Source organism: Mesocricetus auratus, unplaced genomic scaffold (assembly GCF_017639785.1).
Source record: "Mesocricetus auratus isolate SY011 unplaced genomic scaffold, BCM_Maur_2.0 Super-Scaffold_100008, whole genome shotgun sequence".
NCBI classification, from domain to species: Eukaryota; Metazoa; Chordata; class Mammalia; order Rodentia; family Cricetidae; genus Mesocricetus; species Mesocricetus auratus.
The window spans coordinates 69,440,087-69,453,396 of NW_024429192.1; the positions used below are offsets into that span (position 1 = coordinate 69,440,087).

The 13,310-nt window shown below is 48.9% G+C and overlaps 2 protein-coding genes across 4 annotated transcripts in view; one reads left to right on the forward strand and one right to left on the reverse strand.

Annotated features, from left to right (window-relative positions):
- Window positions 1–7,261, reverse strand: part of LOC101830064 (EEF1AKMT4-ECE2 readthrough transcript protein) — a 34,468-nt gene extending 27,207 nt beyond the window's left edge. The window contains exons 1-3 of one of the 2 annotated variants that reach the window (XM_005071640.4): window positions 6,963–7,258; window positions 1,780–2,063; window positions 172–828 (exon numbers count right to left, since the gene is read on the reverse strand). In XM_005071640.4, coding sequence (XP_005071697.1) covers window positions 541–828; window positions 1,780–2,063; window positions 6,963–7,158 — 768 coding nt within the window. In that variant the 5' untranslated portion in view covers window positions 7,159–7,258 and the 3' untranslated portion in view covers window positions 172–540. Of the gene's footprint in view, window positions 1–171; window positions 829–1,779; window positions 2,064–6,962 lie in introns of those variants that run through there. The other variant, XM_005071633.4, reaches the window with a different exon arrangement.
- Window positions 7,262–7,872: 611 nt separating this feature from the next.
- Alg3 (ALG3 alpha-1,3- mannosyltransferase) lies at window positions 7,873–13,222 on the forward strand. 2 transcript variants are annotated; one of them, XM_005071642.4, is made up of 9 exons: window positions 7,873–8,085; window positions 10,030–10,129; window positions 10,210–10,357; window positions 10,452–10,612; window positions 11,056–11,176; window positions 11,747–11,952; window positions 12,111–12,187; window positions 12,679–12,823; window positions 12,979–13,222. In XM_005071642.4, exons 1-9 carry the CDS (start codon window positions 7,890–7,892, stop codon window positions 13,139–13,141), a joined length of 1,317 nt encoding a protein of 438 aa, XP_005071699.1. In that variant the 5' UTR covers window positions 7,873–7,889; the 3' UTR covers window positions 13,142–13,222. The 2 variants fall into 2 exon arrangements, with proteins under 2 accessions (XP_005071699.1, XP_005071700.3); XM_005071643.4 differs by having other exon boundaries at window positions 7,917–8,048.
- The last annotated feature ends 88 nt before the right edge of the window (window positions 13,223–13,310 follow it).

Sequence of the window (13,310 nt, forward strand, 5' to 3'; positions counted from 1 at the left end):
ACAATCTTGGGTCCGAGTTCCTTTTGGGGAACTGTTACCAAGTGAGCACTAACAGGCACCCTTATGTGGGAACACCTTGACTATGCGGCCTGCTTAAGTACATGTATTGCCTAAGCAGGACAGATCGACAGTGTGGGGCTGGATTGGAACCATAAGCATGAGCAGTCTAAATTCAAGATCTTTAGCTTCTTAAGGATAAATCCAGGTTGGATGGAATGCCCAAGGCTGGCTGGTTTGCAGAGGAGCTGTGTTGAACTTTACCCCGAAAGACAAAATTACAGGTCACTCAGTATGTTGGAAGAGGTGGGGGACCCCTGTAGAAATTTAAAAAACCTAGAAGCCAGAAACAGGATCTGGGACTTAGTTGGCCTCATACTGTATTGGCTGACATGGGCTTTATCCCACCAGCACTAGTCTATGCATGAAACCTCTGGGATCTGAGAACCCAGTAACAGATTCCCCAGCTCCAAACTAGGAATTCCAGCTCCCTAGGAGCCTAGTACACAAAAGCAGGAAGACTTGGAGACCATGATTTCAGTCTCACAGATGAATGGCACTAAGGAAGTCCTCATTATCAGAGTCTTGGAGGAAGCAGGGTGAGGCAGGAGGACTGCAGGGTGTCAGGATCTGGGCCCCCAGGGCCAGCTGGGCCACAGTGAGCTCTTTGCCCTTATGCATGAGGTAAAAGTGGAAATGAAAACCACTGCCATAGGTTGTATGCCTCAGTGACCAGTCATAACGAGACTGAGCATAGTGTTTGATCCTAAAGTGAGGACCTGCGAAAGTCATTGAGATGAACCGACCTCCAGGAACCAGCACCCGGCTCACCTGCAAGGCAGACAGAGAAGCGTCAGTGTGGAATCATTTCCAGGCTCTCAAAGGTCAGTACTACAATGACCTCGTCAAACCTTAGACCACTCTACATCCAGTAAGTAGTTCAGGCTTTCTGGGGTGGAGTAAGCCACCTCTGCCTTTGGGTGTTTTTTGAGACAAGGTGTCTTTGTGTAGCCATGGAGCGTATCCCGGCACTTGCTCTGTAGACCAGGCTGGCCTTAAACTCATATAGATCTGCCTCCAAGTGCTAGGATTAACAGTGTGCACCACCACCCGGCCCTCGTTTGGTTGTTCTTTATAGGGCTCAATTCTGGACAGGGAGGAGCATGATCACCCAGGAGGTATTGCTTTCCTGTCAGCTACTCACTTTCCCCATCTGTGTCCCCTGTCTGGAGCCTGGCTGCTGCTACCTCTGCCCTATGTCAGCCAGTGTCCACCCAGTGGCCTTTGTGAGTGCAGTCGCTCCAGTCTCCATGTTCTTGAGAAAAACCACACTTTTGAAGGTGGCCTGTGCCAAGCCTCCCCCCAACCCGTGTCTCTCTGTCTCTCTCTCTCTCAATTTGGTTTTTTGAGACAGGGTTTCCTCTGTTTAGCCCTTGCTGTCCTGAAACTCGATCTGTAGACCAGGCTGAACTCAAACTCACAGGGGTTGGTCTGTCTCTGCCTCCTAAGTGTTGGGATTAAAGGCTGTGTGCCACCACCGGCCGGCTCTAAGTCTCACTTTCTGATTACTGAGTTCTTCTTAATCTCTTGAAAGTTCAAGCCCCTTCCTCCAGCGTCTCATTATAGATGGTTGTGAGCCACCATGTGGTTGCTGGGAATTGAACTCAGGACCTCTGGAAGAGCAGCCTGTGCACTTAACCTCTGAGCCATCTCTCCAGCGCTTGGTGCCTAACCCCCACCTCACACCCAGCAACTTGATCTGCTCTGTTGTTGCTTCCTCACCTCGCTCAGCACCTGGTCCACAGTGTGGACACCTTCAGAAGATACATTCCAGGGATCCCGCTCCCCAGCCAACAGAGCATCCAGCGTGCCCTTCTCAAGTACGACATCAAAGGAACCACTAGGGAAGTCCAGCGCGCGAACATCCATGGTCTCCCAGCGTAGACTGGGCACATGAGCATGGCGAACTTGCATAGCCGCCACCACCACTGGAGAGTAATCCACGCTGGTCACATTAGGGAAGCCTCCAAGGAACAGCTCGTAGCTCAGGGCACTATTCCCGCAACCTGCCATGGGGTGGGATGGGTAGCAAAAGGGTTAGGTTAGCTTCGATTCTCAGGCTCCACTGTTATTTATCCACTATTGGCCTCATTTCTCTCCATTCATCCCCTGCCTCTGCATCAAGTGCTTAAAGCAACAGGGTACAGAAGACTGTTGAGTTTTGGAATCACAGACTTGGGCACAAACTGTCTCTCATTCTCAGCTATGTGGACTAGGGTAAGTTGCTTCAGTACCAAGAACTTGGAATTTCCATTTAAGAGCTAAACTCATTTGATTCTTGGGACTTCAGTCTTCTCAAATTCAGAATGTATAAAATATTGGCATCATTAGGACCATAATACTACTACCCTACTGATACCTCTAACCTTTTAGAAGACCTTGGAAAATAACAACCCCTGGAAGATGTCACATTATAATCTGTCCAAGGCAGAATTGATAAACTAAGGGAAAACTACATTGAGACTTGCAGAGAAGCTCATCCACTGTACTAAATGTATGTCCTGGACACTCCACTTTGGTCTCTGCTGATAGAGTACCTGCTCTGAAGAAGTAGCTGAATGAAGAGAATTCTTTCCTAGCACAAAGCCCTGTGCTGGACCTCATTACCACATAAACAGAATGTAATAGTGCATGTGTGTAAGTCCAGCAGGAGGGTCAGGGGTCAAAGCCAGCCTACGACACATGAGACCTTGGGTGTTTGTTATTTTGGCTTTATTTCTCTGTGCCTGCTGTCTAGGAGCTTGTATCCTGATGGGAAGACCAAATGCAGAATCACAGCAGCCGTATGTAATGAGGGACAGACTAACCACACAGGTGGGCAGCTGTTAAGAACTTCAGAGGTACTCACTATAGCCTCTCCTCAGAAGAGCTGAAAGACAAGCAGTATCTTGGGAGGTGGGGGGAGGTAGGGGACAGCAGAGTCTGGAGTAAAGTGTCTATAACACCGTCTCTAAACGGTGGGCTTGGTGGCGCACGCCTTTAATCCCAGCACTTGGGAGGCAGAGGCAGGCGGATCTCTGTGAGCTGGAGGCCAGACTGGGCTAAAGTGAGACCCCCCATCTCAAAAACAAAACCACCAACAACAGAAGAATGTAGTCTCTAAAAGGGCAGAGCCAGGGAGAGGGGGGTGGGGATTATAAAAGTAGACATGCAGCTCAGTCGGCACCCCTGCTTTGAAAAATGCCGTGGTCTCTTGCAGGTCTTCCTGTGGTCAGTCTTGGCAGGCCCCATGCAGGGATCTCTCCTTCTTGGGATCCAGACTGCTTTGAATCCTATCTGTGTCACAGAATCCTGAGGTTAGGAATTCAAGGCCAGCTTCATCTACATAATGAGTTCCAGGCCAGCCTGTGTTATATAACACCGCTTCAAAAATCAAAAACAAGCCAGACGGTGGTGGCACACACGCCTTTAATCCCAGCACTCAGGAGGCAGAGACAGACGGATCTCTTGAGTTCCAAGGCAACCTGGGCTACACAGTGAAAAAGACTACATTGTTAAAAGTACTTTCTTTTTAGATAGGCCGGTAACATAGTTGAGAATGATCTTGAACTCTGATCTTACATCTACCTCTGGAGCCCTGGTATTTCAGATGTGTGCCACCTGAATTGAACTCAGAGCTTCCTGAATGTTAGGACTGAATGCTGGCAAGTACTCAACCAACTAGCCCTCCCCCAAATAATTAGTTAATAATCACTGAACACTCAGTAAGACAATAATTTGAAAGAATTATCTCAGTTTATTTTCAATATAGACTCAAGCAGAAATAGTATTTTATCATTTCCAGATTTAAATGGAGAAATTGAGGAAAAGTAGATAAGGAATTTTCTAAGGTCGCAGAGTCAGGAATGGAGTCAGAATTTAGGCCCACACCTGTCTCACTCCAAGCCAGAGCTTTTAAGCACCATATTCAACTGCCTTTCAGTTTTGGAGAGGCCTGCTCAAGTCCAGGGGTGATCCTCCAGCTTGGGCTACATTAGCATGACCAGAAGGTTGTAATTCACTACGGAGTCATTACAGAGTTCTAATCACCTCTCCTGCCTGCTGCAAGGCAAGACTAGAGACTCTGAAGTCAGAGAGCATCCTTATTTCATCATATATCACATGACAGTAGCAGACACTGTCGGTGTTCTCCCCAGGCCCCTGTAGCCCTTTTGTAAGTTTTGGTACATCCCCAGGTTTTGGTGTTTTGGTTCTAATGGTTTTCATCTGTGATACTTCAAGCTGAAATTATTCTTGGGGACATTCTGCCTGAGATCACAATTTTATCTTCTTGCCTTTCCTCATTCTTACTAGTTTCTCCTGGAAGCTAGTACTGGACAAATGACTCGGACATGAATCTCCTTCTTGGCATTCTTTCTGGGGAACTCAACCTAAGATAGTGACTCACAGTAGAATTGATATCTCTTTTTATAAATAAAGTTTGGGCCAGTTATAGTGACTCACACCTGTAATCTCAGCACCCACGACTTAAAGGCAGACAGATCTCTATGAGTTTGAAGCCATACTAGTCTGCTAGTGAGTTTCAGGCCAGCTAGGACTACATGAGACTCTGTCTCAAAGAGAAATTTTATTAGAGAGCATCAATTCTTTTTTTTTTTAAACTGTATAGTCTATAGCTGTGTGTCTATTACCATAGCATATGGTATCTGTGGCAGAGATTGCAAAAACTAAAATATTTACTATCTGGCCATGTTCAGAAAGGGTTTACAGACCCCTAACCTACAGTAACTCTTTTTTTTTTTTTTTTTTTTAAACCTCTGGGCTATCTCTTCAGCCCAACCTACAGTAACTCTTAACACTTGTTACTCAGCTTTGGAAATTGATTTCGTGGCACCTGCCAGGTGCTCTCCTCATATCTGTTGAATGAAATGTAATATAGGTGACTCCCCAAATTCTGAGTCCTGATTTTAGATCTTGAAGATCTAAGTTTTCCAGAAGCCTTAACTTTTACATTTAGACTTTTCATCCATCCCACCCAGCAAAAGGACACCTCCTATCAAGATTTCAATGCAGTGCTCCACCCACCAGCAGCATGACAATCAGCGTGGAGACTGCTAGAAATGGAGTCCTGAAGCTGGGCTGGTCGGTGCCCAGCTGAAGTCACACTTGGGAGGTTGCAAATTCGGGGCTAGTCTGTTCTAATTAGTATACCTCAGGCCTGTCAGTCTACATAACAAGACCCTATTTCAACAAAGGGGGGGGAATAGCTAACACCCATCTTAAACTTCCCTGGAATTAGAATCTCAGGGTGGTGCTAGCTTGCCAGCTAATTTGGAAAGGCACTAAACTTTGATAAACATAGTTCTAACGTAAAGCTACAAATAAGCAGAATAGTATATAACCACAGAATTCAACAAACTGTTCTAGTGGGGATAAGTTATGAAGAAACCTTGAAAACACATGACAAATTTTCCATGTATTGTTCTAGATATTTCACATGCTCATCTAGTCACTAAAAAAAATATCTTCTGAGTAGGCCAGGCAGTGGTGGCACATGCCTATAATCCCAGCACTCAGGAGGCAGAGGCAGGTGGATCTCTGTGAGTTGGAGGCCAGCCTGGTGTACAGAGCATGGCCCAAGATAGCCAGAGCTGTTACACAGAGAAATCCAGTCACAAAACACGCCCCCCAAATCTAACATGTAAGTTTTCATTTTCTTATTTATGGTATGTCTTGTTGAAACAAGGTCTCTCTGTGTAGCCATAGCTGTACTGGAACTCGCTGCATTGCAGGCTGGCCTCGAATTCACACAGATTTGCCGGCCTCCTGCCTCCCAGTGCTTGGGATTAAAGGTGTGAGCCACCACTGCTAAGTTTTCATTTTCTGCTTAAGGCATCGAAATGGAGGCACAGGAATTTAAAGATTTTCTGCAAGACTACAATACTAGTTAAGCCAAGTTTCTACATTAACTACCTACTCCCACAGTCCATAATCTTAGCCACTGGGCTATACGTTCTAGTCCTGGCCATATTCTCCTCCAATCAAGTAGGGCAGACACATGCATTTTATTACTTACACTTTATATAAATACTGTGTGTATAAGAGCTATCAAAGGAATCTTTATCAAGTACTTCACTTAAATGTATACAGGGCTTTAGAGGCAGAAGCAGGTGGATCTCTGTGAGTTTTGGGCCAGCCAGGATTACACAGTTTTGTCTCAAACAAAACAAAACAAGATGTATACATGCTTCTACTGAGCAAAAATTTTTAAAAACTGTATTTGGAAGGCAACTCTGCTCATTCAAACTCATTCTAAGAGTTTCCAGCTGCTGACAGTGGGAGACACACACCAAATGGTGCAGTTGAACCTCACAGATGCCTTCTGTGCATTTAGCATCTCTCTTTGAGAAACACCTACCTACCTCAGCTGCAATTCCCCATCAGACAGAGGGGACGTTATTCTACCCCATTAGTGTTTAGGACCAGTTGGGGCTCAGAAGTGGTAATTCCCTTTACCTGACAACAGCTCTGGGTCCCACTGGTGCGAAAAGAAAACTAGGTGTTTTGCTCGAGGTGCCTGCACCTGACCTCCAGCAGAATTCACAATCCCATTTCTAGAAACGTAAAGTGAAGCACACAGTGGATTCAAGACTTGCCCTAGGTTAAACAGTCAGTTATGTTGGCACTTGAAGAAGGTCCACGGAGATGAGCTCTCCAGTGTCCTAGACTGCCTCTAGTGTCTGGGACGGGGCCATGCTCCTCGCTGGGACACCTAAAGACTGTCTTTTTCCAGAGTACTGGCGATTTCTTATTTCTGCTTGCCCTGGCTAAATACAGACGGATTCTGAAGGCACCGAGTCTTGGCTCCGAACCGGGGCGTCCTCGTACAGTTGAAAGCAGAAGGGGAGAAAGCGGTTGAGGTCTGGCCAGCAGCCCCTGTCTGGGACAGCACCGGGACTACCCACCTAGCACGAGGATACGGTCCTCAGGACACAGTTCCGGCTCTAGGAGGGCACGGAAGGAAGCGAAGTCCCCGAACCACTCGTAGGGTCCAGAGTCGGCCGCATCTTTGTAGCGCTGGTCCCAGTACTGGACTTCGCAGTACTGGAAGTTCCGCTCGGGTAACTCTGGAGGCGACACAGGAGTCCCGGGAGAGGCCATGCTGTGGGCTGCGCAGCAGCCAGGGCGGGGCTTGGGAGCCCAATCGCGGAGGCAAGAACCGGGAGGAGGAGCCTGTGGCTCCGCCTCCCCGCGGCCGCTCTCCTCCAACACGTGGAACTTCCGTCACCTTCTAAGCTCTGTTTTGAAAATCTTCCGGCTGGGAAGCTGAATTGCTTGGTATCTTAACGTGCTATCCCTCTCAATTGGACCACACTTCCTCGTGTCAGACTCACCAAGACGTTTGGATTATCCGAAGGAAGGCGGGAGGCACGCAGAACACAGTGACTCTCGACACAGGCCAGAACAGAGGCCTGAACTGTTGTTTTCTGGGAAAACATTCTGACATATTAACGTTCATGTGCTTTGTACGGCACATACACCGAGAAGTGTGTGCATATTCTTATTGCAACAGCGTGTAGTCCTCCAAAAGAGATGCGTTCTAAGCGCCAGCTATATTATCCTTATTCGGGTCCACATATCCTTATCAGACATATCTCTCACCACTGCATAGAATAGGCACAAAATATGTATGCAATGAACCATTTTTTTTGGCTAGAAACCCTGGCGCCCTACGCCCGATTAGAAGAAATAAACTGCAATGGAATAAAGAAAGATTCTTATTACTCGGATCGGCGTTTAGTTTGAGAGGACGCCCAGGGCGGGGAGCGGAACCTAGTCTCTCAGGGTTGGTTTTCCCGGGTGGTGGGACCACGGAGTGGCGCACCGTCAAGATGGCTGCTGGGCTGCGGAAACGCGGCCCGCCGGGTTCTGTCGGCCAGCCGGCGGGACTCTGGAAACAATGGCTACAGCGGGCCTGGCAAGAATGCCGCCTTCTGCTGCGGGAGCCACGCTACACACTGCTGGTGGCCTCCTGCCTTTGCCTAGCAGAGGTGGGCATCACCTTCTGGGTCATTCACAGGGTGGCATGTGAGTTCAATAAAGGGGAGAGAACTGGAGGGAGGGAGGGAGACCGAACCCTAGACGCAAACTAGATTACAGAGCATTCATTCGTCATTCAAACCCATCTCCTTTACCCGAGCCCCAAGCCGGCTTTCCAGAAAAGGGATCATAATCTCTATCCCATAACTGAGGGAGGTGACCCTGCAGATTGCCCGCTGCTTAAAAAACCAGCCTGCTAAAAGAGCGTAAGCCGCCCGGGAGTCAGCTCTGGCCGGAGTTAATGTGCTGTTGCCGCTGCCTGTCTGCATCCTCAGACAGTCACTTCCCCTCCCGGGTCTGTGTCTTCCTGCGTTTAATTCATGTGTCTTGAAAGTCCTTTCGAAGAATGAAGAGTTTTGTGACCACTCGAGTCCATTGGGTATTACTGGTGTCTTCCTGCACCCCCCAGGATCAGTCTACTTTACAAAAAAACAACCAGGCGTTGGTCTTTAATCCCAGCACTCGGGAGGCAGAAGCAGGTGGATTTCTGTGAGTTCGAGGCCAGCTTAGTTTACAAAGCGAGTTCCAGGACAGCCTCCAAGACAATACAGAGAAACCCTGTCTCGAAAAACAAAACAAAAAACCCGGTCTCCCGGTATAGTCCGAACTGGCCTAGAACTTGCCATGTTGACCAGGGTGGCCTCAAACTCACAGAGATTTGCCTGCTTCTGGCTTCCACGTGTTGAGATTAAAGGCAGGCACCATAACTGTCTTCATAAAGATCCTGTTCTGTTGTGTTTTTGTTTTTAATGAGAGTATTCAAGAAAGATACCATTAACTTGTAGCCTCCACACTTATGTACACATACATACACACACACATATGTGCACCCACACATGTGCATATGTACACACAAAAGAGAGAGAAGGAGAGCAAAAACTGAAGAGGAGGGCTGGCTCAGTGGTTAGAGCACTGACTGCTCTTCCAGAGGACCCAGGTTCAATTCCTAGCGCCAATATGGCAGCTCACAACTGTCTGTAACTCCAGCTCCAGGGGATCTGACACCCTAATGTAGAAATACATGCAGACAAAACACCAGTGCACATAAAAAAAATAAATAAATCTTTTTTTTAAATGGAAAGGACAGGTGTTGGTGGCACACACCTTTAATCCCAGCATTCTAGAAACAGAGGCAGGTGGATCTCTGTGAGTTCGAGGCCAGCCTGGTCTATAGAGTGAGTTCCAGGTTAGGTTCCAAAACAATACAGAGAAACCCTGTCTTGAAAAAAAAAAAAAAAAAAGGAAAGGCAGCCAGGCAGTAGTGGTATATATATCTTTAACCCAGGACTTGGGAGGCAAGCGCAGGTGGATCTCTAGATTTGAGGCCAGGCCTGCTTCATCTACAGAGCAAGTGCCAGGACAGCCAAGGCTACACAGAGAAACTGTCTTGAGAAATAAAAAGCACCCCCACCCCGCAAGGAGAGAAGAACAGAAAGGGAGAGAAGTGTATAGCAAGCATGGCACCTAGGCTTGTGATGCTATTAGAGGAACCCAGGAAGGAGAATAAATAAATTGGAGTATGAAGAAGGATCATAAATTCAGTTCTAGATGCTGAGTTTGAGATACCTGGATTCATGGGACTAAGGAGATAGCTTAGCAGGTAGTATTTTCTACCCAAGTGTGAAAACCAAAGTTCAGATCCCCAGTATTCTACATAAATGCCAAGCAGGGATAGTGGCCCACCTGTAATCCCAGCATTGGAGAGGCAGGACAAGGAGATCCTTGGAGCAAACTGACTAACTAGACTGTCTCTCACACACACACACACACACACACACACACACACACACAATGCACTATGTAAAGTTAGATAAGGGATGGTAATGGAATAAGTCCTGGCAATAAGAACTCCTTGGTGGTCAGAAGGCATGGGGGTTAGAGGCAGGCAAGTTGTGAACTCAGAAGTAACTAGATCATGTTATCTTCTTCCAGACACAGAGATTGACTGGAAAGCCTACATGGCCCAGGTGGAGGGTGTCCTCAATGGCACATATGACTACACACAGCTGCGGGGTGACACCGGACCTCTTGTGTGAGTGGGGGTCAGGAGATGGTGGGAGGGTACCAGGCTGATTGCCCTGGCCTAGGCTCATGTCCCCTTTCCTCTTCCAGCTACCCTGCTGGCTTCGTGTACACCTTTATGGTGCTGTACTATGCAACTGGCCGGGGCACTGACATCCCCATGGCCCAGAACATCTTTGCTGGGCTCTACCTTGTCACCTTGCTGCTCGTTTTCTTGATATACCACCAGACCTCCAAGGTGAGTTTATGCTACAGGACCACCTGGCCCTGGCCTGAGGTGGGTGATGGCGATGACTCCGGCTGGGGAGCTGACCTTGGCGTCCACCCTTCAGGTACCTCCCTTCGTCTTCTTCTTCATGTGTTGTGCCTCTTACCGCGTCCATTCCATCTTTGTGCTGCGGCTCTTCAATGACCCAGTGGCTATGGCATTGCTCTTCCTGAGCATCAACCTCTTCCTGGCACGCTACTGGGGCTGGGGCTGCTGCTGTTTCAGGTCAGTGCCTCTCCCTTCCAGCCCCTCTGTCACCAAGGGCATTTCCATGTCTCCCCAGTATTCCACAACAGAGGGCATAAAGAGTGCTTAGATAATGGAGGTCACTCTGAACCCCCCTGAACAAGTCCAAGATCTGTAGAAAGTCCCTCTTTCCCCATGCTTTCTTCCATTCTTGTCCCCAGTGGCATCCATTGTTGGAGTTAGCCCTTGAACATTGTGAATATGTTACTCAGCGTATGTTAGTTAGTCTGGATAGCGGGACTAGGTGTCATTCCCTTCCTCCCAGCCTCCTCTCAGCAATCTTATATCCCTCTACAAGTTCTGGATGGTGACCACACCCTGGTGCTTGCTGGCCTGGGGAAAGAAACCCCCGGGGAGGTCGATATGCATGAGGTACACAGGCCTGGAGCTGACCCTCCACCTTCCCTCCTTTGTCGTTTCAGCCTGGCCGTCTCTGTGAAGATGAATGTGCTGCTCTTCGCCCCCGGGCTGCTTTTCCTCCTCCTCACTCAGTTTGGCTTCCGTGGTGCCCTCCCCAAGCTGGCCATCTGTGCTGCGGTTCAGGTGCCTCTTCATCCTCCCCTCACCATGAGAAAGAGTCACTTTCCGGTCTCCTTAAGTCTGTGAAGGCTTCCTCAAAGCCAGCAGACAAAAGTTTGGAGTTGATTCTGAGCTGGGCAGCCACCGTCTCTGCCTTAGGTTCCATGGCTACTGAATTTGGCAGGCCTGTGAGAGGCTTCCTAAAGGTGCCTGTTTACAGCCTGGTGAAGCTGCTGGGTGTGGCGGCACACATCTTTAACCCTAGCACTTGGGAGGCAGAGGCAGGTGGATCTAAGTTCAAGGCCAGCCTGGTCTACAAAGCAAGTGTCAAGCTAGCCAGGGATATATAGGGAGACTCTCTCTCTAAACACTTCCCTCTCCTGACACACACATACAGACACGCAGTGTGAACACCTCCTCCTATGCTGCTGTGGTGTCAGGCCCTGGCGGGGAGTGGGAGTGGGAAGCTTCCCGATACTCCTGATGGGAACAGTGGAGCTTCTGGGGCTTCCATCCCACTGTGCTCTCTCAAGCGGCTACCCTGAAAGCTGGGGTGAGCCTTAGCAGCTCTGCCGGCATCACACCCATCCTCAGGTGCTACTGGGACTGCCCTTCCTGCTGGAGAACCCCATTGGCTACCTATCCCGTGCCTTTGACCTTGGCCGTCAGTTTCTCTTCCAATGGACAGTGAACTGGCGTTTCCTTCCTGAGGCCGTCTTCCTGCATCGGGCCTTCCATCTGGCTCTGCTGGCTGCTCATCTCACCCTCCTCTTGCTGTTTGCCCTCTGTAGGTGGCACAGGTAAGAAGCAATGGTTGCTCTCATGGGAAGATTCAGGGGATTGAGTGAAGAGCTTAGGCCTCAGGAGCTACTTGGGGGAGATGTAAAGTTCATGGTGGTTCATCTGGAATTTGGCACACAATTGGGGCTTGCTAAATGTCTGAATGACTTCTCTTCAGAACAGGGGAAAGTATTCTGTCGCTGCTGAAGGATCCTTCCAAAAGGAAAGTTCCACCCCAACCCCTCACACCTAACCATATCCTTTAAATCTTGGAAAGGTAAGTTGTGATCTGTCCAAGTGCAGATAGAGGCGTTGTCTGTTGGCCTCAGATGGCCAGCTACTCTGGAAGAGACAGGAGCCCATTCATAGAACCTGCCGTCTGCAGTGAGCACTGCCTGAGTACCTTATACATCTCAGTACAGGTTATTCCTAACTCTATTCCTAACTCTACATATGGGGCCAGCACTGTGGGTACGTGCCCTCCTCTTGGTATTGTCCTAAGAGTCCATACCTCCTAGCCTGTAAAATCCACCCGAGTTGGGGAGATACTCAGATGAACTTTACTGTTGCCCTACGACACTGAGGAACAGATCAGGAGAGGCTAAGAAGTTTGTCCGGGGCATGCGTATGGGAATGACAGAGCCAGGCAGGGTGCTTTCTGACCCCAGAACTTTTGCCCCTCTTTTTGAATCCTTACCCACCATCACCCCCTCAATTCCTGCCCAAAGCCTTAACCACCATGTTACAGATCGTTTCTACCCTCTTCACCTCCAACTTCATTGGCATCTGCTTTAGCCGTTCCCTCCATTACCAGTTTTATGTCTGGTACTTCCACACACTGCCCTACCTCCTGTGGGCCATGCCTGCACGCTGGCTCACACACCTGCTTAGGTACTGGCTGGGACAACCTGGGAGAGTGGGAAAGGGCAAGGGAACTCCTCCTCCCAAAACTGTAACCCTTGAAGGGGATGGCGGGTGGGTCTAGGGCATGAGAAGTCCAAGCGCTGCGGGCCTTGAAACAGGTAAGACCCATTTCTCATTCCCAGGTTGCTGGTGCTGGGACTCATTGAGCTTTCCTGGAACACGTACCCATCCACGTCCTTCAGCTCTGCCTCCCTGCACATATGCCATGCTGTCATCCTGCTGCAGCTCTGGCTGTCCCCTCAGCCTTTCCCCAAGAGCATCCAGCCTAGCAGGAAAACGCACTGAAAGCCACCTCATCCTTCTAGGACCCGCCCGGGATCATGGGCAGAATGGACTCTGTTCTTAGAATAAACCTTGCCAAGTCCACCTTTGTGCAGCCTACATAAAGGTAGTGGTTGCTTGTGCCTAGACCATCTTCTGCCTAAATGCTATGAGGCACATCTTCCCAACAGAT